The sequence below is a fragment of the Rhinolophus ferrumequinum genome, chromosome 18 (assembly GCF_004115265.2).
Source record: "Rhinolophus ferrumequinum isolate MPI-CBG mRhiFer1 chromosome 18, mRhiFer1_v1.p, whole genome shotgun sequence".
Classification (NCBI taxonomy): domain Eukaryota; kingdom Metazoa; phylum Chordata; class Mammalia; order Chiroptera; family Rhinolophidae; genus Rhinolophus; species Rhinolophus ferrumequinum.
The window spans coordinates 2,291,100-2,313,270 of record NC_046301.1 but is presented as its reverse complement, the minus strand read 5'-3'; the positions used below and the strand labels follow the sequence as shown (position 1 = coordinate 2,313,270).

At 41.6% G+C, this 22,171-nt stretch overlaps 1 protein-coding gene across 1 annotated transcript; it reads left to right on the top strand.

Annotated features, from left to right (window-relative positions):
• The first annotated feature begins 1,486 nt into the window (after positions 1-1,486).
• On the top strand, positions 1,487-3,380 carry TRAM1L1 (translocation associated membrane protein 1 like 1). The gene has a single exon (XM_033133489.1). It carries the CDS (start codon positions 1,536-1,538, stop codon positions 2,637-2,639), a length of 1,104 nt encoding a protein of 367 aa, XP_032989380.1. The 5' UTR covers positions 1,487-1,535; the 3' UTR covers positions 2,640-3,380.
• The last annotated feature ends 18,791 nt before the right edge of the window (positions 3,381-22,171 follow it).

The window sequence follows — 22,171 nt, the reverse complement described above, 5'->3', positions numbered from 1 at the left end:
CAAAGGAAACACGACACAGCAGATTCTTTAGAAAAGGGGATACCCAATGAGCAGTCCTTCAGGAAATAGAGAATTCTGATGACAGGAAAACAGGCCGGCACTTTCCGGAACTCTGGCACCCTTACCACAACCAATTCTGAGTCCAGTTGCTTGGCCGCTCTAGGAAATGCAGATCAGAATACTTCGCGCAGTATCTTTCAGGTCACCACTCAAGCTGGACCGCATCTTTGGTCAGTGCACAGCATCTAGTGACAGTGACAAAACGCAGCTGGGCGCTCGCAATGTAATGTGTGCTCCACGGAGCACTTGTTCTTCCGAGCCATGTATTCCGAACTGGACACCTTCACTCTGTCAGTAACTGGCTATGATCTCAGGAGACACAGAAGGAACGAGACACGTGCTCCGGATTCAAAGAAAAATTTGAAGACCGACGTGAATTGAGGAAGATATTAGCATCTACGAAAGAAGTTGTTTTTGATACATGTACGTGAGTTTTAGCAAACTGATACGCGAAAACCATTACAACGAATCCTGAGCTTCTGATCTGCTAGAGTGAGGAAATTCAGTTTGGGGCTTTGAAGCCAGAAGATCCATCCATGAACTGACAGCTTTCCCTGTCCGGCCACACCCCTCAGTGTTAAAGTACAACAAATAGGATGACTGACTGGACAACATCATCGCCACAGCTATTATTACTGCTAATTGGGGGGCGATTTTGCAGTACGCTTCGCCGTTGCTCTGGGAAAACAGTTTCAGGTCTGAATGGTTTTCAACAAGAGGTAACAGAGCACGGAGTGAAGAGCGCCTGCTGTGGATCCAGGCCGGCTGCACACATTGGCGCGATCCGCTCCTGGCTGTGTGATTTGCGGGCAATCACTTAACGTCTCTGTGCCTCCGTTTCTCCTCTATAAAATGAATGAATGGATGGATGCAGTGTAACAGGCTTTCCTTGTTTCTCGTCAGACAGACAGAGTATAAGGTGCTTACGTCCGTGGGTACCTAGAAAGGTTGCATGTATCCAAGTGCTGAGAACAGCACCTGGTCAACACCAAGCAATAGGAGAGTTTGCTTCTGTCACAATTATCACGGTGCTGCGTTTATAATTTATCACTGACAGCCAACCACAGTGCTTCCCTGCTCGTGAAGACGCGATTCTTTGAGAAACGAGGCAGCGGCATCCTGCCCGCAGCCGCGCGGCTTTCCGGGCCTGGCACCGGCGGCTCGCGCGCTCCGGGCCGTCCCGCCGCCCCTCCGTCTGCGCACGCGCACTGCTGCGCGGCTGCGGCCGTGATTGACGTCCCGGGGCGGCCGAGGCGAGCGGGCGCCGGCGGCGCGGGGATGGGCGGCGAGGCCGGCGGGAGCCGCGCAGGGGCGGGCGGGGGCGGCCCGGGGCCGGGGGCCGGGGCCGGGGCCGGGGGCGGAGCGTCGGGGGCGCGGGCCGGGGCGGGGGCGCGGGCCGGGGCGGGGGCGGGGGCCGGGGCCGGGGCCGGGCCGGCGCTGTGAGGACGCGCTCCCCCGGGCCGGCCGCCGCCGCCATGGCCTTGCGCAAGAAGAGCGCCAAGAACCCGCCGCTGCTGAGCCACGAGTTCGTGCTGCAGAACCACGCGGACCTGGTGGCCTGCGTGGGCATGTTCTTCGTGCTGGGGCTGCTGTTCGAGGGCACGGCCGAGGCGTCCATCGCCTTCCTGACGCTGCAGCACGGGGTCCCCGCGGCCCCCGACGCGCGCGCGCCGCCCCGCCTGCTCTACCGCTACGGCGCGCGCGACCTGGCCACCGTCTTCTTCTACACGCTGGTGGCCGTCATCGTGCACGCCACGCTGCAGGAGTACGTGCTGGACCCCGTCACGCGGCGCCTGCAGCTGCCCAAGGCCAAGCAGAGCCGCTTCAACGAGGCCGGCCAGTTCGGCGCCTTCTACCTGGTGTCGTGCGCCTGGGGCACGTGGGTGCTGGCGGCCGAGGGCTGCCTGGAGGAGCCGGCCCGCCTGTGGCGCGCGCCGCCTCGCCGCACCATGACCTTCCACGTCAAGTTCTTCTACGTGGCGCAGCTGGCCTACTGGTTCCACGCCGTGCCCGAGCTCTACTTCCAGAGGACGCGCAAGCAGGCCGTGCCGCAGCAGCTGGTCTACATCGGCCTGCACCTGTTCCACATCGCCGGTGCCTACCTGCTCTACCTGAACCACCTGGGGCTGCTGCTGCTCACCGTGCACTACTGCGTGGAGCTGCTCACGCACCTGTGCGACCTCTTCTCCCTCGGCGACAGGAAGCAGCAGAGGGGGCTGTCCCTGTGGGCCGTGGTGTACATTTTGGGCCGGCTGGGGACGCTGGTGGTGTCGGTCCTCACCGTGTGCTTCCACCTGGCGGGGGGCCAGGCTCGCCATCCGGACGCCGCGGGAAATGTGAACGTGCTGGCCGCCGAGATCGCCGTGCTGTTGTCCAGCTGCACCATCCAAGCCTACATCACGTGGAACTTGTTCAGTGTCCAGCTGCAGAGATGGATGGAAGGCGACGCTGCTCTCCAGGCCCCACTTGTGAAGAAGAAACGGACGAAAGGCAGGTCTTCTAGAAAAGGAACAGAAAATGGTGTGGCCGCTTCGAATCGCGTGGACTCGCCCCTTAAGAGGAAGGAGAAATCTTCATAATGAATGAGACGCATACTGGTTCATGGCCGCAAAGAAGCCTGCCCTCTCCTATAAGATATCTTTCCACACTAGAGAACTTTTCTGTTCTTGACGATAGTTCGTGCTGTGTTGACTTTTGCTATGGTACTGTGTAATGTATTTTTTAAAGGCATTTGAGGGGAGAAGGATATGAATGGAAAAAGCAAACAAACTTGCTTTACACTAAGCTGCTCATCCTCAAAATAATTTAGGGATCACCACCGTGTTTTGTTTTGTTCTTTGCGTTTGAACATTTTCCTAATGATGTGTAGAGAGAGCCACAAAATTCTGAATATCAGTGACACGGTGTCTTGCTCTCACCAATCTTTTGTAACATTACCAAGATGGTCTGTTAGAGCAAGGCCATATTTTTAATGTTCTCTTTCAGGATAAAATGGAAGTATCATAAATGTCATTTTTCAGTAAGTTTTCAGTATTCTATAATTCTTACAATTTTTTGTTTTAGAATTTACAACTGGAGGAAAAAAATTGTAAAACCACCAAATAAATGATGTTTTTTTGTAGATAGTGGTTGTTAGTGTGAAATTCCCATTAAAAAATACGAACAAAATACTAATGGGTAACATCTGTGGAGATTTATTGCCATATAGTGAATCAAATTATCTTGAATTAATAGAAAAGTATTACTGAAGAGGTAAACCCATTCTTGTCCATTTTAAACACTTGTAAACTGGAAATTAGAAAATTAAATATTTAACTGTAACAAAGGAAATCAGACTTAGTTTTTTTGTTTATTAAAAATATTCTTAATGAGGCTTGTAAGTTCAGTATCCATGGCATCTTACAAAAATACCGTTTAACCTGTAAATCTTTTAAAAAATAATGCTTACTTGATTTATGTCTATATAAAAAATGGCAGCTGCTTAAATGTGGAAAGCAGTTAACACACTAACCTTAAGTAACTTGAAAATCACGTGGATAAATAGTCCTATGCAAGGCTTTTTAGAAATAATGTCACAATTATGGGCTGGCTTCCATCTTTAATTAGGAAACATTTATCTGTGTGAGACATTTTGGGGATAAATATTATATATAATTTGTATCTTTACAGAAGCCAATAGAAACAATGGGCCATGGTAGGTATTTTTTGTATTTATCTCCTCCTCTGAACTTTGATTTTATTTCCGTATGTCTTTATATGTTTTTTTCAGGAGACAATGTTTTAAAAATATGGCAAGGTAAGGCCATACACAGCAGGTCCTTGAATAACAGCATTTCATTTAAGGTCATTTCATTTTAATATGGATGAGAATTTAAAAACAAAAAACAAAAAACAAAAATGGCTTCTGGCAGGGGACACTATCAGTGTGGAGGGTGCACTCTTTGCCCCAGGTGCGTGGGTTTTCTCCGGGGTTTGGTTTCCTTCCACATCCCACAAGTGTGCAGTGAGCTAAACAGCGTGTGTACACTGTCCCAGTCCGAGTGAGTGTGGTGGGTGTGAGTGGCCCTGGATGGAAGGGCGTCCTGTGCAGGGTGGGTCCCCCTGTGCCCTGAGCTGCGGGGAGAGGCTCCTGCCCCGAGACGCTCAAGTGGAATCAGATGGTTGGACAAACATTCTTGTTTTTATTCATCTTTCTGTCATGTTTGCATAGCTGACATTTATTTTGATTTTTCATTTTAGAAGCATTTAGGTCTTTATGTAGAAGTTTGGTGATGTTTTTGTGACCAGAAATACACCATAGGAACTTAGCTCTTTTTTTCTGTCAATTAGCCTCTGGTAAAATTGGTTTTATATAATACATCTTCGCACGTAAAATCGCAGTTTCCAGGAACCTGTCGATGACATTGAGGATTTATTGTATTTTTTTATTCCTCTTTCTTTTACCCATTGTGTCTCTTATCTCTAGGTTTTTGTTAGCCTTTGTTTGGTTTGTTGTAGGTAATTTGACTTGTTCAATTCCAGGGGTGCCTGAAATTGAACTTAGTATATATAATTCCCTACCTAGGGTAGTACTGCCACTCCTGGCAACACTTTCTTTCCTGTCTGTTTTGAGAGGTACTTAACAAAGCAAGATTGTTTCTTTTTTAGCATGGACTCTTTCATCCAACTGTTTCCCCTTGACCCCCCACCCCCAATTGACTGTAGTGTTGGTAGCATAAGCTGTGAGGTACAGAGTGGGAAAACTACACTTAAACCACTGTGCAATTATAAAACAGATTTCAGCCCCCATGTGAGAGAGGAGTCGTTCTTACTTCCTTCCCTTTTAAAGAATTCTAGCCGGTTACTTGCAGCTCCATTCCTGGTCACAAATGTCTTATCCATTCAATACTTTATTTGCAAATAAGTGCCAGCCTGACTCACTGGCAAATGATTGCAAGAACATTATTGTGTCATGTGACTGACAATGCCGAGCTAAATCAGGCTTGACATTAAATATGATTAGGGCCCAAATCATTTCCCCTAATATTTTCTTGGCTGTCCCCCCTTGGCTGACCTTCCAACTTGGCAGGAAACGACCACAGCTGTTCTGGGCTTCATGTCTGCCCTGCACATACGTAGTAGAGAGGAAGAGAGAACCTGATTTCTGGAATTCCCAAAACACCGAGTTACCTTCAGTGAACTCACTTGAGAAAGGGGTGTACTAGGTTGACTGCTGAAGTTGGGTCGTGTGCTTCACCTGGGGAAAAATCAAAGCCTCTTTCTTGTAAAATATGGGTTCACAGAGGTAGCAAGGTTATTGAGGGAAAAGGGGGCAAGGATGCTAGGAACATCTTAACTATGTATCAAAGTTCAAGAACTGTTGCCAGAAAATAAATACATGCTGAAAAAATGATGAAAGCAAGGCTACAAATGAAATTCAGTACAATACAAATTGCTAAGTCCTTTTTAAAAATTACATTCTGAAAAACTCATGCTCTAATAAATTTCAATGTGACGCTTTAGTTTCTCTCAAAGTGGACCACATGGAGACAAAAATGTCCATTATGGTTATCCAAGATACCGCAGCAGACATCATCAGTTAATCCTATTACAGGTCAAATAACTAACCCATCACCAAATGCTGCAAAAGTTATGAAGATGTGTCTTGAATTTAAAGGTCTGGCTCTGATTTATCGGCATCAATGCTTGTCAAAATTTATGACTTTAATAAGTCTGCAGGATAGGTTCGAGTGAATTTCCTTTAAAAAAAATACTCTGTTGGCATTGAATTAAAAGTGTGTCCCATTTTTTCTTAACAGACAGCATAAATGTGTTAGTCAACCTGCACATCTGGTAGGAGAGAAGCAGGTTTTAGGTCTTAGTGATTAGCATAATCCTTCCTTTCATTTCAGTAAGAACACCATAACTGTGACCTTGTAAATATTTCCTTCATTAATGTCTCATCAGTGTTTGTTTATCTGCAGAGGAAATATGTTGGCCAGTGGTGTGCAAACTTGGGATAGAGTCAACATTAGTTACCATGTAATTTAATGCTTTCTTGAAGGCATACAATACTCTGATATTTTATTACTTTTAAGAAACAATGATGAAGTTTTAAGTCTCACTCAACTAGGCTACATGAGAATAACTTGTATAGAGTAATAAAAGATTGATGTTGACACCGGAAATGACATTAGAGCAGGTGCTGTGGGAGTCTCAGGGGAAGCATACTTGAGAATGGGGCATGTGGAGTGGCAGAGACCTGGGCACCTGCATATGACAGAGAATGCCTTCCAGTTATGAGCACAAACCATTGTTGTGTGGTGACACGGGGGAAGGGGGGAGGGGTTTGTCCAGCTGGAGAGGACAGACAGTGTGCGTGAATGTCTGGAGCTAAAGTGACAGACCAGAGCAGTAGAGAATTCACAAATATCCCACCTCCTGAATTCCTCTGGAAACAGTTTTATTTTTTTCATTGCCATCTTTCAATCAAATCTACACCCCATGAGAAACTATCCACTGAAAACAGAACAGTACCTGTAAATTCCTGTCAGTTATGTGGAAACATTATCATCAGTGTGTTATACCAGAAATCATACATTCCAAGTATTAAATCGGCATTTTCCTCATGATTATACCACTATATCACTGTGTCAATTTTGTCAGCTAAAGTCTTATGAGCAAATCCTTATGAGCAAATCCTTTACTTTTAAATAAAGCATTCGATAGTTGTGGATTCAACAGACATTAAGAAACCTCCTGAGGTGGCTCACCTGCTCCTTCTCCCCTGGCAGGTGCTGTCATTGTGCTTCAGGTGACTGCATTGGGTCAGCTAATCTAGTCCATTTTACAATCTGAAAAACACAGTGATGCATAAACGGACCACTCTGGGGGATATGTACGTAATTTAGGAAACGGCAGTGGACTGTTCTATGTAGTTAAAGGTTTGCTTGAATTTAAAACAGGACAATTAAATTGACTTCACAGTAGTCCTGTACTAGCACAAAATACCTATTTTACATAAAAGGAAAGTGAATTCCACAAATTTAAAGTAAAAAAAAGATCAATTTCAACACCACCAACACTATTCATCAAATTAAGTCATATCAGGAGACAGAATCTTACACTTTGAGGAAAATTTGAGAAAGCAGAGAACATTTCCTAGTGCAGAATTGGGATTTTGCGTAAGCCTGAACTGAAAAGTATTCACATCTCAAGCAGATTTAAAGTTCCTACCTCTTGTCGCCCTATTGCTTAAGTCATTTTTAAAAAGCTATCCCTCAGATAAACCAATAAACACAAAGTTGCCAAAATAAATATTAAAATATAATTTATGAATGTTACTGTTTTTTAAAAGGTGTTTCCCGTTGTATTGATCTAAATTCAGCAAAGGCAGGCAACACAATGATGACAAGTAATGGTTAACAAGAGAAGTTTGGTTTAAGCCTTCGAACGGGGGGTGGGGGGGACCCAGAAAGAAACCTACATAGTCCAAATCCTGACTGCATGTCACTAAAGTGACAAAGACATGTGTCTATTCCAAAATGCTGCTATGAAGGCTACAAACATATTCAGTGTCATAAATAGTTTGTTTTTGTGTGTGTAGGTACATGTTCACATATTGTGTACATATACTTATGAGTACAACCTTAACACATATGTATGATTGCATTTATGCAAACATACATATGCACATATGTATACACATAAATAGATTCCCCCTATGCATTTACTTACTTATTTTTAATAAACTTATTATTTAAAGAAGTTTTAGGTTCACAGCAAAATTGAGCAGAAAGTACGGAGTCCCCATTAGAAGTTTTCTACGCTTGTGGATAACAGAAAAAAAAAATCCAACTAAATTTAAATGGCATTATTAGAATAATCATATTTAAATTTGTTTTATGTTCCTCATCAGATGCTATAAATTACATAATATGAAAAAATCAAAGCTTCATAGGTCTTTAAGCTGGTCCTGACCCAGAAGGCATGTTCTGATTTAGGACATCATGGCAATTACTACTCAGTTTTAAATTACACATTTTGATGATTACCTCCCTCCCCAAACTGTGATCATAGGGTGGAGACTGAAAATGTTTCTGGAGCGGAGCATCTCTATTTGTAAAAAGCTTCTTTATTTTTCAAATTGGACAGTCCTGTTCTTATTGATGATGGAAATGGTATTATTTACTGGTAACAAATTGGGCTGTGTTACAGTTTAGCAGAAGGAGAGGTGGGATAGAATTTCAAGAAATCATTAGGATAAGTGCTCCACTGATCTGCTGTGGAGTTACTCACTGAAATATGTACCTAACAGTAGTCGGCAGCTTGCTCTTCACTGTCTTGTCCGCTTCCATTCCGAACGCCTTTGGATCACTTGTGGCCAATTAAACCCTAAGTACTTGAATGCAGGCATCAAATGCTTCATTATATGCCTTAAATCCCACAGCTAAATCTGGTGACCTGTTAAAAATTATACTTAAATTGTATATATATAATTAGTTACACTTGGTGGAGGTTGGTGCTGGGTCTTTGCTCTTGCTGATCACTCCAGAGTGTACTTTATTCCAATAAGCGAGAGGCACTGATACAATAGGGTCTTGGCTGAAACTTTAAACCTAATTTCTTTTTTTATAATGTTTAAATTGTCTTTATTTTTTTATACTTTTTTATTAGTTTCAGGTGCACAAAACAATGTAATAGTTAGACATTTGTCATTTATATCCCTCACACTGTGTCATCCCCACTCCCCCATCCACTATCCCTCAGACATCGCACACAGCCATTACATTTCCACTGTCTCTATTCCTAATGCTGTACTCAGCTTCTTGTAAGTATATATATATATACTAACTTGTAGTTGACATTCATTATTGCTCAACTTCAGCTTCAGGTGTACAGTGCAGTGATCAGGCATCTACATCTTCCCTGAGGTGGTCTCCCTAATGAGACAAGTGTCCATTGGATACCCTACAAAATCTTTACAACATTATTGATTACATTCCCCAAATTGACTTTTGTATCCCTGTGGCAATCCTGTGGTTACCGACTGTGCTTTGGTATGAAAGGGTAATTCAGCTCTCAGTTTAGCAAATGTTAACTGAGCGCCGACACAGTATGGGGCCCCCAGTAGGGCCAGGCCTGCAGCTCCAGTGAGCGAACTCAGCCCTTCCCTCCTCTGAGAGACTGACCCTGCTTCTCTATTAAGCAGGCATAATGCTCTGTGATCAGCCCCGCAATTGGCTGGTTACGGATGTTGTGGGAGAAGCTAGTCTGGTCTTGTTGGTTTCATTAAAGAAGACCATCAAAAAAACGGGTGACTGTGGGAGACGTGTGGATGTCAGACCGTTTAACCAGCGGGTGGCACGTGGGTCAGACAGCAGAGCTCACCAGACAACACCGTGGTCTTGAGCGCTAGCAGTTTGTTAGACTATCAAGCACACACGAGAGAGGAAGGAGGAGCTGGAATATTGTACTAAGAAACTTATGCTTACCTAAGCTCCATATTTTATCAATATCTTCTATTAATACTTTCAACTCTCTGGCTTGGGTAAATTAGCCACTGGTGGCGCTGTTTTCGGAGACAGAAAATGCAGGGAGAGAAATGAATTTGTGGACTAAAATCAACTGAGTTTTTAGATATTTTTAAGTTGAGATGTTCTTGAGACACCAAAAATTGCAAAATATCAAAAAAAAAAAAAAAAGAAAGAAAGAAAGAAAAAAGAAAACCAATGACACCAAAACATACTAGACTAGAGATGGAGAGGAACTGCTGAGATGGAGAGAAAGTCATCACCACATGGGTGATAACTGAAGTCATTGAAGGATGAAATCTCAAAGAATGAATACACAGAAGAAAACATGAAGGAGTTTATGAAATCTCGGTAGGCGGGTAGGTAAAGACAAAATAAAGAAGGACGTATGAAGAAATCCTTAAAAGTCCCAAGCAGCGTTCCCAGGAAGGGATGCTAGCTAGTGTCTTCAGAAGGCAAATGCTTGACTAAAGCATTAACTCCAACTGGGTCTGTTCCTGGGAACTGTCTTCTCTGTGGTCCAAACAAATGCTCATTTGAGATAAGAATGAGAGATATGAAACTGGTTAAATTATTTAGTGAAAAGAACTTCTTTCATTCAGTTTTCTAGAAAAGGGTTTAAATCATTGCCAACAGTTATTTTACAGTGAAATGAGTATCTCACAATAAACCAAATAATAATTAAGCACACAAAGAAGCAAAGCATCATGAACATGAGGTAGATGACAGAAAAACAATTTTTATACTAATAATAACAGAATTTTTGTACTAAAGAGCAGATATTTTAAAACTATGAGTAGTATCTTAAAAGAAATGATACAAGCTTGAACATATTTTCAAGAAACCAGAAACTGTAAAATGTGATGTAGCTGACTTCAATTGAAAATAGAAGTCAAAAACATATATAACAATGAATATTTAAAATTCAATGAAATTGTTAAACAACAAACCAGAGGAGATGTCAAAAAAAAAAAAAAAAAAGTATGCCAAAATAGCACAAGGAAACAGGAACATAAACAATAGCATGAGAAGGTCTAATATGTGTTTAACTGGAGATCCAGAAAGAGGCGAGAGAAGGGGCAGAGACTATATTTTAAAAGGTATTAGCTGGAAAATTTCCAGAACTGTCAGAACACCACCAATCTTCACATCTGATCATCTTAATCTCTCTCACTCTAACAAACTCACACACACACCTCCCCTCCCCCCACATACTTATCTAGCAGTGATAATTAGTAAAACTAAAATGAAAGGAAAGATTAAGAATACTTAAGACAGTCACAGAATAAAAACATCCCTCAAAACTATGGCCTAAGTGTCAGTAGTTTCATTTTTTATGGAAATTACTACTTAGAAGGAATTCAACTTGCCTTTTCGTGCCTTGCACTGAATGGAATTTCAGAATTATTGATTCATCTGCAAGAAACGTTCCTAAAATAACCTAAGTAATTAACTATACAGAAATAATAATAGCTGAGAAGGGAAATGCAGTTTCCCAATACTACAGAGCTTTTCTCCCAGCCACTCCCACCACCGACCCCGCCCACACCCACTCGGGTGGGACCGAGACCTTTGTGCGTGGGCCTCTGCGGACCAGGGACCGCGGTGCCAAAACTAGTCCTGAGGAAGCCGCTGGCAGAATGACCCACAGGCTTGTTGACAGCTTCTCAGATATCAAGCACCGCTGCGCTGCCGGTGCCAATCTGGATTTGACATTTAATTTCAAGAGTATCTTAACTTGGGCCAACATACAATAAAGCAGAGAACAGCTAGTAACCAATTTTGTCCTAGTTAATGCTTCAAAAGCCGGTTGCCCAGGAGGCAGAAATATTTTAAGGAAAGCGTTACTGCTCCTGCCCTGGGATATTGGCAATACTGAGAACATAGCGTTTCACTAGTTCGAGATAGTGGATTTGGCTCCAAAAGAGAAAATACTGGAGTTTAATAAGAAAATTGCTTTGCTGTGAATATAGAATTTCTATTGATATGTTTAGTTACCAACTTGGATAAAAGTATCTGGTGTGTGTGTGTGTTTGCTCATGCACATACATGTATATACATAAACCATAAATATCGTATAAGCATTGCCTCATTGCATCTTACAGGTTGTTTTGTTTCGTTTTTTAAATAAGAGTTGTATCTTCTCTTGAAAAATAGAGACTACGAATGACAATATATTTTGATTTCATAGGAAAATAAGTACATTCTTAATACAACATAATTAGTGCTAGAATCAATATGTTTTCACTAGATAATCAACATAACAAAACTGTTTTGACCTTACCGAAGTGTCACAAGCGGATAAAAAACAGCGTTTGGTAAATGAGAGCAGATTTCAGTGGGTTAGATGTTGTTGGGAAATGAAAGCATAATAGCCTTCATTATTCCTTAAATCCCAAATTAGATTATAAAACCGTACACTAAGTTGAGTGTAATTAAAATTATAATCAAATTATTTATCACCACAAAAAGACCTTGGGAAGCAACGTCTTAGGCAGCCATACAAAGTCGAGTTTAGAACAGGAGCCCTTCCTGTGCTGGTGGTGAGTTTGCATTGCAATGTGCCAGGTTCTGCTTTAGGACACCCTCCCCTCAGGGGTCCCAGATGATCCCCCGCCCCAGAATGGCCCTCCCAGTTGATGAGAAAGCAGAAGGAAGGAGACATGATTATGCTCACAGGATCCCGATGGCCAGCAGCGGCTGTGACTAGACTCCTGTGCCACGTCCAGCTGTCCTGCTGCATGCTGAGACAGTCAGCCAGGTTGTGTGCAGGTAGCTGAGAATGGAGGCGTTTTTCTCTGCAAACTTTTGAGAACCCTTTCCTTCGGTTGTCGGTCTGATGTCTCTGTAACTGTACCATGACCTTGGAGCCGTGGCCCGCGTGATCTGCTCTTTCTAGATGTGGAAGTCTTAATTCCTTTATCCAACCCTGCATGTCATGTCATATACTTAGTGTATATGACAAAATCCAGAATGGTGAGCTTCACTAAATGAGGTAATGCTTAGACCTTAACGACCTACACTGAAGACCTGTTGCCATCGTGGGAGCAAAGCAGCCATAAATATCTGGTGCTTACTCTCTCCCTTCTCGATAAGTAGCCCTTACTCTCTCCCTCTGCCAGCTCGAGGCAGAGCTGGCCCGTTCTCTAGATAATCAACAACCCCCCAAATCAAAAAGCAACAACCAAAAAAGCAGAATCCCTCCTTCTATGTGGATGTCAGTGACCTGAATTCCATTCCTTAGTAGCCCTTCTTGCTAAGTTTCCTTTCCTCTCACAGGAATACTTAAAGTGGCATTGCCCTCAATGGCCCCATTCATATGTATCTTATTGTGAATAGCAGATCTCAGGCTGTGTTCTCCACCCAAATGGGTCATGCTAGTGCTTCATCAATCCATCTCTCTGATTCCACTTACTCTCTTCAAGCAGAGAATGACTATCGTGTTTTGGCTGAGACAAGACTTAAAAAAATAGCCTTTAAAACAAAACATCAATATCCCTGTTTTGGAGAAAAATCAGTGAAGAAGGTGTGTCATATACTCAGATAACATTTTGTCCCTTCCCTTCTAATATAAATTGTTTTGTGGGCAAAGACCAAACCTTGTCAATCAACATACACACCTTTGCCCCAGCTTTCAGCACCTAAGTAGGTAGGCACTCTCTAAATGTTTCTAATTAAAATAATAGAGTTCAATTCAAGTAAAGTGAGAGACCAAGAGGTTGGACAGAGAGCCATACTGGGTAAACCAGAAAACTATGGTCTCATTACACTTGCTGTGTAAACAAGGCCGTTTCAATCCATGGGATGTGGAAAGAGAACAGAAGGATGAACATACTCCATCTTCAGCGGGAGACTGCTAACCCACCACATATGCTCGTGTAGCTACATACACACATCTGTGCAGAAAGAAGAGGACACCATATTTTACTTTTCTGAACTTGTCAAAGCGATTCTACATGTTTCGTAAACTTTGATGCTTGCAGGAATCGTATGCAGGAGTGATAGCCACTCCTTACATAATCAAATCAAATCAAACTCCTCATGTATCATTTCCTCTAAGAAGCTTTTGTTTTCCATCTCAAATCAAATTATTTACTCCCCTCTCTGTGACCCCATTTTACATGATGCCCACTGTTACCACAGCAAATTCAAAACATCATCATACTGATTTCTCTACTAGACAATTGTACTCCCACTTTGTACCTGCCTTGGAAGTAGAAAGGAAGCATGAAAATATTTACTTCTACACCAAGTATCCTCCTCCCCAAATTCTTGTTAAATGAATGAATGTTTCTGGGATGGATGTACGGAGGAACTGTCTTCTCCCTGTGGGTTTGTGCACCAGACATTATTCTTATTTGACGGCTTGGATGGAACGTCCCGCATTTGCATGTCGGTTGAGGAGCATGAGAGGCAGAGCGCACAGAGAAGGGTAACAACACGTGTGGCCCATCACGCCTGGGGGGCCCATCACGCCCGGGGGGCCCATCACGCCCGGGTGGCCCAGACACCACCCCCTGCCTGGCACATCCCACACCTGCAGGTGTCCTGACGTATCTAGCAGCAGGGGAGGCATTTTCATTGGAGAAATGGCTGAAGCGCCAAAAATGCTGAGTCTCTTCCTCTGTGGCCCCAGAAGAGCTCCCCGGGCAGCTACGATTCAGAGGTGAAGGCCACAGGTTCTCAGGGTTGCCTGGGAAAACTGAGCCAGTTTCTGGTCAGCAGCTGCCTGGGGTCAGGTGACCATGCACGATAACAGGTTGAGAAGAAGCCCCCCCTTTTTTTTTGCTGTCACAGGGTGAACTTGACATCACTCAGACTCTCCAAGGAAGAGAAGCGCTCAGATGCTGGGTGGCAGCATCCCTGGTAGTGACACTTTAGGATGGCACCGGGATGTGGCAAGGCTTCCACAAGCATCTGTGTGCAAGGGAGGCAGGTGTGGGCTGGTGGCCGCTGGCGCTGGTTGGGCACCAGGGTAATCCAGCGTGGGGGTTAGGGCTCAAAAGCACAGACGGGGTATGCAAAAGCCTCCTCTGAGATGCCCAGAAAGAAGTCGGGACACCGCAGAAGGCAGAGCTGGAAAACTGGAGTCGTTTGAGCAGAAGGACTGAGGAGGACTTTTGAAGGCCCAACTAAAATGGGAAACTACAAATCTGCCGAACCTGGCAGAGGTATGTGGTTTTCTCCAGGAAACCTCAGCAGCTCAGAAGATGGAAAATGCCTGTGAGCAGAGAGATCGAGGCTGAGAGAGAATTTAGCTCGAAGGTGGACAGAGGGAGGCCGGCAGGGGGCTAGAGGTTAGAGGGGCAAGAGATCGCCAAACACGACGAGCACCTTCTCTGGAAATGCAAAGCCAGGAAGCATGATGTGAAAGAAATATTCTGAGAGATTTAAAGAGCTGAGTGAGTGAATGAATATATTTAGTGGAAACAGCATTTGTTATCAGACAGAGGAGTTTAAGACCTAGTTCAGTTTATGGGATTATAAATTCTGCCTTTGGACTCAGGAGTAGTTTATTGAAGAAAATTGATGTGACATCGTCATAAAAATATTAAGGAGTTTGGAATGTAACAAAGGGACTCAGGATAATGAAAATTGTGAAAATGGATGCAGCCTATTACTTCATAAAATAAAATATTGAAACACATCGACTCTAACGGAGAAACTAGAATGTATCCTTCCGGTGAAAAGGTTTCTCCAGGAATCTCAAGGAATAAACAAGAAGGAAATAGTTGGCGAGGGGACAGAATGACGGCCACATGGGGAGAGAGCGGTCACAGTCATGCCATCTTATGTTATGAGAGCCATGCAAATGGGTGCAATAATTACTCCTGGGCCCCAGAGCTGAGGAGAACAGGCCTTTAAACATTCAGATGCAAGTGATTTGTTTCATGCTTCTGACACGGGCGATATCTCAAGCAGTCTGGAAAGCACTACAGCTTTTAAAGTATATCCCTCTGTGCAATTATATATGGCCTTACTGTGGAAAAAGAAATGGAGGTGTATTTTAAAAGTTAGTACAACTGCACCTGAGCTCTGAGGAAATAAAAGGTGAGAGAATATTTCAAGATGGAAATAAGGAACACAAAGCATATGAGGAATTTAAGAGTACCGCAGAATTTTAAGAGTAATATTAATACCAGCCGGTCCAAAGCCTCAGTAGAAACGATTTTATTTTATGAGCTTTAATAATTGCAGTGACTGCTTTGGTAATGCTATTTAGAACGAAGGGATGAAAGATTACTTAGATGACTGCTTGAGGCTGGTGCTGAAATGTTTATGGATAATATTTATGGAGAAAATAGCAGAATTCACCAGCTCCTATTTACTTCAGTTTTCTCTAGGAAAGAGGAGTCTGAATTGAAAAGGATATCAGAATTATTTGTAAGAATAAATTGAAACCTAAGATGCAATAAGTGATTACAAGATCACCCTCGCTTCTCTTAATGAATTCTGGTCTCCTGGCTAAGAATAATTATGTCTCATTGTACCAGATATGGCTGCAAATTAATTGCTTGACCATGGAAGATGATCACTGAGTAATGATGACCGAAGTAAGTAAGCAGAACATTGAAAATAAGCGAATGTGCTTATTTTTAATCTACCAGTTTTTATGTTGGTCTTGAGAGAGGGGGAAAGGAAAGAGAGAGACAGAGAGAGAGAGAGAGAGAGGAAGGAAAGAGTGAGGGGAGGGAAAGAGAGAGAGACAGAGAGAGAGAGAGAGGCCAAGTTGATATACTGTCACTTCTGCCTTGTAAGGGACAAGCGAGTCACTAGGTCAGCCGAAATTCAAGCAAAGTATCATTGTGATGCACATAATAACAGGGCAGGCTGGGGCATTGGTACGATTTTTACAGTCAATATGCAGTAAGAAGTATATGGAAATTATCATAGCTAAGAGAAACACGTATTTTGATTGTCATAAGCTTAAATAATTATTTTGGGGCTCTGATATTCTTATTCATTTGGAAAGATGAAAGTAAGTAAAAGGAAGAAAGAGTTTGGAGATATGTAATAAAGGAGACTGAAAGGTTTTCATGAAAAACTGTATTACTAGTAATGATTTGTACAAATTCTATGGTATATTTCATGTGGGTAATTCTAAGACTCTGTTTCTCTCTCTGATCTATTTAAAATCCAATTGAAAGACACATTTTATACACTTAAAAAGAAAATGAGTTGTACCAGCCCGTAAATTATAGGTGAAATTAGTTGTCCATAAAATGAGTTCTGTAGAAATTCAAAGGAGGACGTTTAACTAGTCTGTCAGGTGGTCAGGAGTCATTTCTTGCCGGGTGGACAGTATCAGCCAAACTCGGAATCCTCAGTGGGTCACGGCCGGGCCACTGGCCAGTCTGGTGGGCGCGGGGAAGTGCAGAGCCTCAAGGAGACCAGTCAGGTTTGAGGTGACTTAAGTGAAGATGCCAGTCGTTAGGCATTAAGTCACCAAAATGTGAAACACTGAAAAACTGTGCAGGGGAATTAATTAATAAAAGAGATTTTCAGAACATTTCCATGGGACCAGTGTTATATTTAAGTTAGAAGCCAGTGCGGCCGAGAGATCAGCTCGCGATTATGGCCATAAAGTTTACAGACATCCGTAGTGACTATTGGGATGGCAGCTTTGAATGTGAAATAGAGTGAACTGATTATGGAACTGTCATAAGAAGAGAAATAATAGGTACACACGAGCAAACACTGTCACCAGTAAGTTACTCCTGTGCCCCTAAGTTGTGGGGTTGGAACGCATCTGCTGAGACTGCAGCCTCGGGAGACACCTGCTCAGGGAGCCAGAAACTGCCATCCTTCCACGTGGAGGCTGCCCCACACACTGGGCGGCCACAAAGAATTAGAACCACTTTCCCCAATGAATCTGTCGTGGGCTGAAGAGCAAACGACCCCCTGACAGTTTCCTGCCCAAAGTGCCTCCAGAAACAAAACGCAGGGCTCCATTTTCCAGACTGAGTTTTGCCTTTGTAAATGTTACGTCCGCCTCTGTTTACAGACACAAACTACACCGATGGTTGTGGTGGGGATGTGGGATATTTATCTATTAGTGATGTTTCTCAAGCATTTGTGAGTGTTACTCAAGCAACATATAACTACATAGTAAACTGTTCTAATTAGGGTTTCCAGGCAGGAATTCCTGCCTGTTCTCAGGATTTTTTTTTGCTTTCCTGTTCCCGAATCCCAAGATATAAACTGTTTTTCTGTTCTCCCCAACGAATCGTTTCCACAAAGTGACGGCCGACACTACCAACCACCTGGGTTCAAGGAGCCGATTTTCCCATTTTCCTGACCAACTTTTCTTCGGATTTGGGAATGGGAAAGCGAGAAAACTTCCTGAGAATGCGTGGGAATTCCCGCCTGGAAACCCTAGTTCTAATGCCCACATTTTCTCCCTTCTTTGTTATGATTAGAACAATAAAATTCTAATTTCAAGGTTGTTTATTTAAATATTCAATATAATAATAACATTTAATTTTTTTGTTTTTTGGGTTTTTTTTTTTGTAATTTGGTTAAGTATTTGGAAAAACACAGGGACTCTTCTAGGTGTTGTGAGCACAAAGATGGCAGAGCTCCTGCTGGAAGGTCCCCTGGGTCCTTCGGGCCACCTGCCCCAAAGACCTGCTGGGACCTGCGAGAGCAGAAATCAGGAAGTGGTCTCTGACTGAGCACAGGCGAGTGGAGAGAGCATCCCAGGAAAGGTGATGTAGGAGCTGAGTTTTATAGAAAAAGTAATTTCGCTAGGCATCAACAGGAAAATAATCTGCATGGAGGGAATATTCTAGTGCCGATTCCCTAAAGCAAGCAATGTTTGGCCTGAAGATAATCTATGTATAAGAAACGAGAATGGGTCTGCTCTTAACTATTCTATTTAACTAAAGTATTAACTCATGATAGTAACGATTCTAGCTACTCTGTTACCTAAAACATTTAGCCAAGTCAGTATGTGGAAATCATTGAGTGGGTGGGAAAATTATGTCCAGGAGAGGAGCCCATGGGTCCAGGGTGCATTCGGAGGAAAGGGAAGAAACGGATCGGATCACGGGCTGCAGTTGTAGAATCCAGGAGAACGCAGATGTTTCCCAGAGATTGAGACCTCGGGATATACTCTCTTTCTGTGGCCTCTCTTTCTAAGAATATAGACATTTCTTGTATGACATAATGAATTGTTTTCTTCAGATAGACTAGGTTTAAATGAACCGATTGCTCAATTTCCAAGCATTCTTTTATAATCTTATTTCTTTTTATTTGTATGATCTTAATTCTTTCTATGCAAAATACCATATATTTGAAAATTTCCCATTGAATTCCCTTTCCTTTTTGGCAATTAAGAGAGCATACAAAACAGCGTCTTAAGACACATGCCAAACCCCGACACCTGTCTCTCTTTTTAGTTTTAACTTTGGGAATACATGACCCAGCAAAGGCAGCTATGAGAAACATCTACTGTGAATCTAAATTTAATCGTAAACCAGCAATTTAAAAGTTCCAATTTATTTTTTATAAAATTCTCAAAAATGCTTTGCTTTATAAATTTAAAGCATGAATTGTAGTACTTAATTTGTCTACGAGATTTGAAAAATACATTTGACTGAATGGTTTCTGACTAAATTAATGTATTTGACCAATTGTTCTGTATTGCTTTTGGATTTTAGAAAGCACACATGTTTAATTGTTGGTGTTTTCTAGGTAAAATAGATTTGATCTCTAAATAGGAGTGTCTACTAAAATGCTACACACACAGCACAGAGTACCTCCAACTTTCTATTATGTTAAGAAAAAGTAAAACACAAATAGCCACCATGCTATTTATTATTTTATAAAATGTACCAAGATTTCCCCTATTTCCTTGCCTAAGTAAATTAACAATATATGAAAATGATTGTGTTTACCTTAGAACTACAATAAAATCAATTTAAAAAACTCCATAGTTAATTTTTATTTTATAGAAGGAAAACTCTTTATTCCCAAATTTTATCATTTCCAATCTAACAACTAATTTTCAGTCCTTAGTTTGTAAATTTGCACTGATAATTATAAATGCCTAAACTATCCAATGTAATACATGACAAAGAAATAGGTACAACTAAATTGCATCATACAAATAAAATGCATTGGGTATGTCATTACACTGCCACTAATATTCCTCTTTATTTTCAGTGTCCCTCTTAAAATGAAAATGTTTCCTAATTAAACCCTAATGTTTTTCCACTTTAATATTTCCATGTTATTAAGGCATGGCTAAAATTGACAGGGGAGCCATTGCAAATCTTATTAGTTTTCATATCACTGAAATTCAACTTCATAAGAGAATGTCTGTGTTTTAGGATGCATCCCTGGTTTTATGTCCGTAGCTGATTTTAAATATCTAATCACTCACTGAGAGAATTAATGTTCACAGTTTGAGCCTAGCATCTCTTTACCTTTTTCACAGTCTGCAGATTAGAGTGGGATGATGTCACCTGGAGTTTTTAGAAGATTACTTGGAATGGATAATGAGAAAACAATTCTACTTCAGTACTGGGACAAAAGTAGTGAAGTGATATAGTTGCATGCGTTCTCAGATGTGTTTTTATTAGACATTTATTTAGTGCCCATTGAAAGCCAGGATCTGTTGTTTGAATCTAGTAAAAAAAAATAACCATATTAATGAATTTTTCATTTTATTTATGTGGTCACAGTATGGAGAAGGAAACCTCTTTTTGCAACATATGGTTCTCATACACGTTTGGAAAACATTTGTGGTCGTCTGTTACATGCCAGGCAATTGGAAAGCTTTGGGGGACCTGGAAAAGATGAAGTATCCAGTTTCTTAGCTGAGAAACTCAATAGATTACCGAATCTTAATATTTTTTTCCCATGGGCATTTTTCTATATCATGAAAGTTTCAGGTTCTATCTAAATCGGGCCCCAATGAATCTTGATGGGGGATAAACATCATTATTATACAAGTTGACTGTGTATAACGTGCTTGCTCTCTCCACCTACACACCTTCCTTTGTTAACAGAACTGTGATGACTGGCCGTTCACTTAGCAGTAAATGAAAATAGTAAACGTACGTAATAAGAAAACAAAGGTGAACAGGAAACTCCACAGTACAATTGCTCGGGCGTTCATCTAATTCACATATGTATTCTGAGGAGTTACTTCACAAAATAGCTAAGACCAGATATTTTAGAGAAAAGCATAGTGCTGATATCATATAACCTAATGTGTAACACTCTTCCACAGGGAAAACCTCTTCTTCATTCTGCTAATGATTATATAAAGAAAAGTAGTATCCTCAAAGTCAGAAAGCTATGGTAAAATTGTTATTATTCCATCCCAGTACTGAATTTTTATTTAAAATGTATGTTCCTGTCAACCAACTCTTAGGACTTTTAATCACTCTTTGTCAGTTTAGAGGAGCCCAATGTCTACATATTTTAAGAAAGGAAAAAACTGTATTAATTGTAATACTCAGTCTATACAGATAACAAAAAATGACTACAAGTCATGTTTGACTTCTGCAATTACAAGAGGTGCTCAAAGTGGTTACCATAAGTGTCTAGACAATTCTGATTACGGTGAACTATTGCTTGAGCAGCACTGACTAAAGTGTCCACTTGTATGCATTTTTTTGGCACCCAAGTATATGTGAATGTACTCAATAGAATTTAAAAATTTGAGAACTGGGGAAATTATTTAATAGCAGACATGTAAATTGTTATTAAAGCAATAAAACTGAAGCCTCTTACCATATACTGTGTGAGTTAGGAAGACATAGGACTACCCTGAACTTTGTTTTGGCTTTTGGTAAGTTATTTATGTTTGCTGAACTTTTTCTGAGGTAAAATCAGTAGGAGAGCTTTCCAACTACAGAGTAAAATTTAAATATGTTTCACATATTATATGCAATAGAGTAACTATCTTTTTCATTTCCTCCGTAGTAAATTAATCATGTCTAGAAGCTAACAGAAGTTGGATTCTAGGGGGAAAAGGCTTTTAAATTTTAATATGCTTTTGGATGGTGGAAATAGAAATGGTTTTCCAAAGCAATTTGTATTTGTGATAAATACACTATATCCTGCGAGTCTAACCCCAGTCTTTCAATGAGTGTTACCTCACGTAACACACATTTCATAGGCTTTGTCATCCATATCAGGCCAGTCATTTCTTGGTGGGGAATATGTGGTTTACATTGGTGAATTCCATGAGCTTAAGACATTGTCTGAATGTTGATGCAAAATGACTTTCTTCATCAGAATCAGTGCTGGTGAATGTGACAATCAGAAAATTGAAGTCCATGGATAGAAGCCCTGGCAGAAGCATCATCACAGGAAAAGGAAATGCATATTGAAGCTGCATATAAGTAGCTCTTACATGATAAATACCCTCAAGCCTTCCCATCTCCCAGGCCCTTGAACACCTTCTTCTACAGTGTTGCAAGGAGCTTGTGTCACAGCCACTTTATTTGGTAGAGGACACTTCCGTGTCAAGATTCAATCAATAAACCAGTAAAAATGACTCCGGCATTTCTATTTGATTCTAATGCAGGTAATACTGGTTTTTGTTTTGTTCACCGTGTCAACACATTGAGATTGATCCAAGA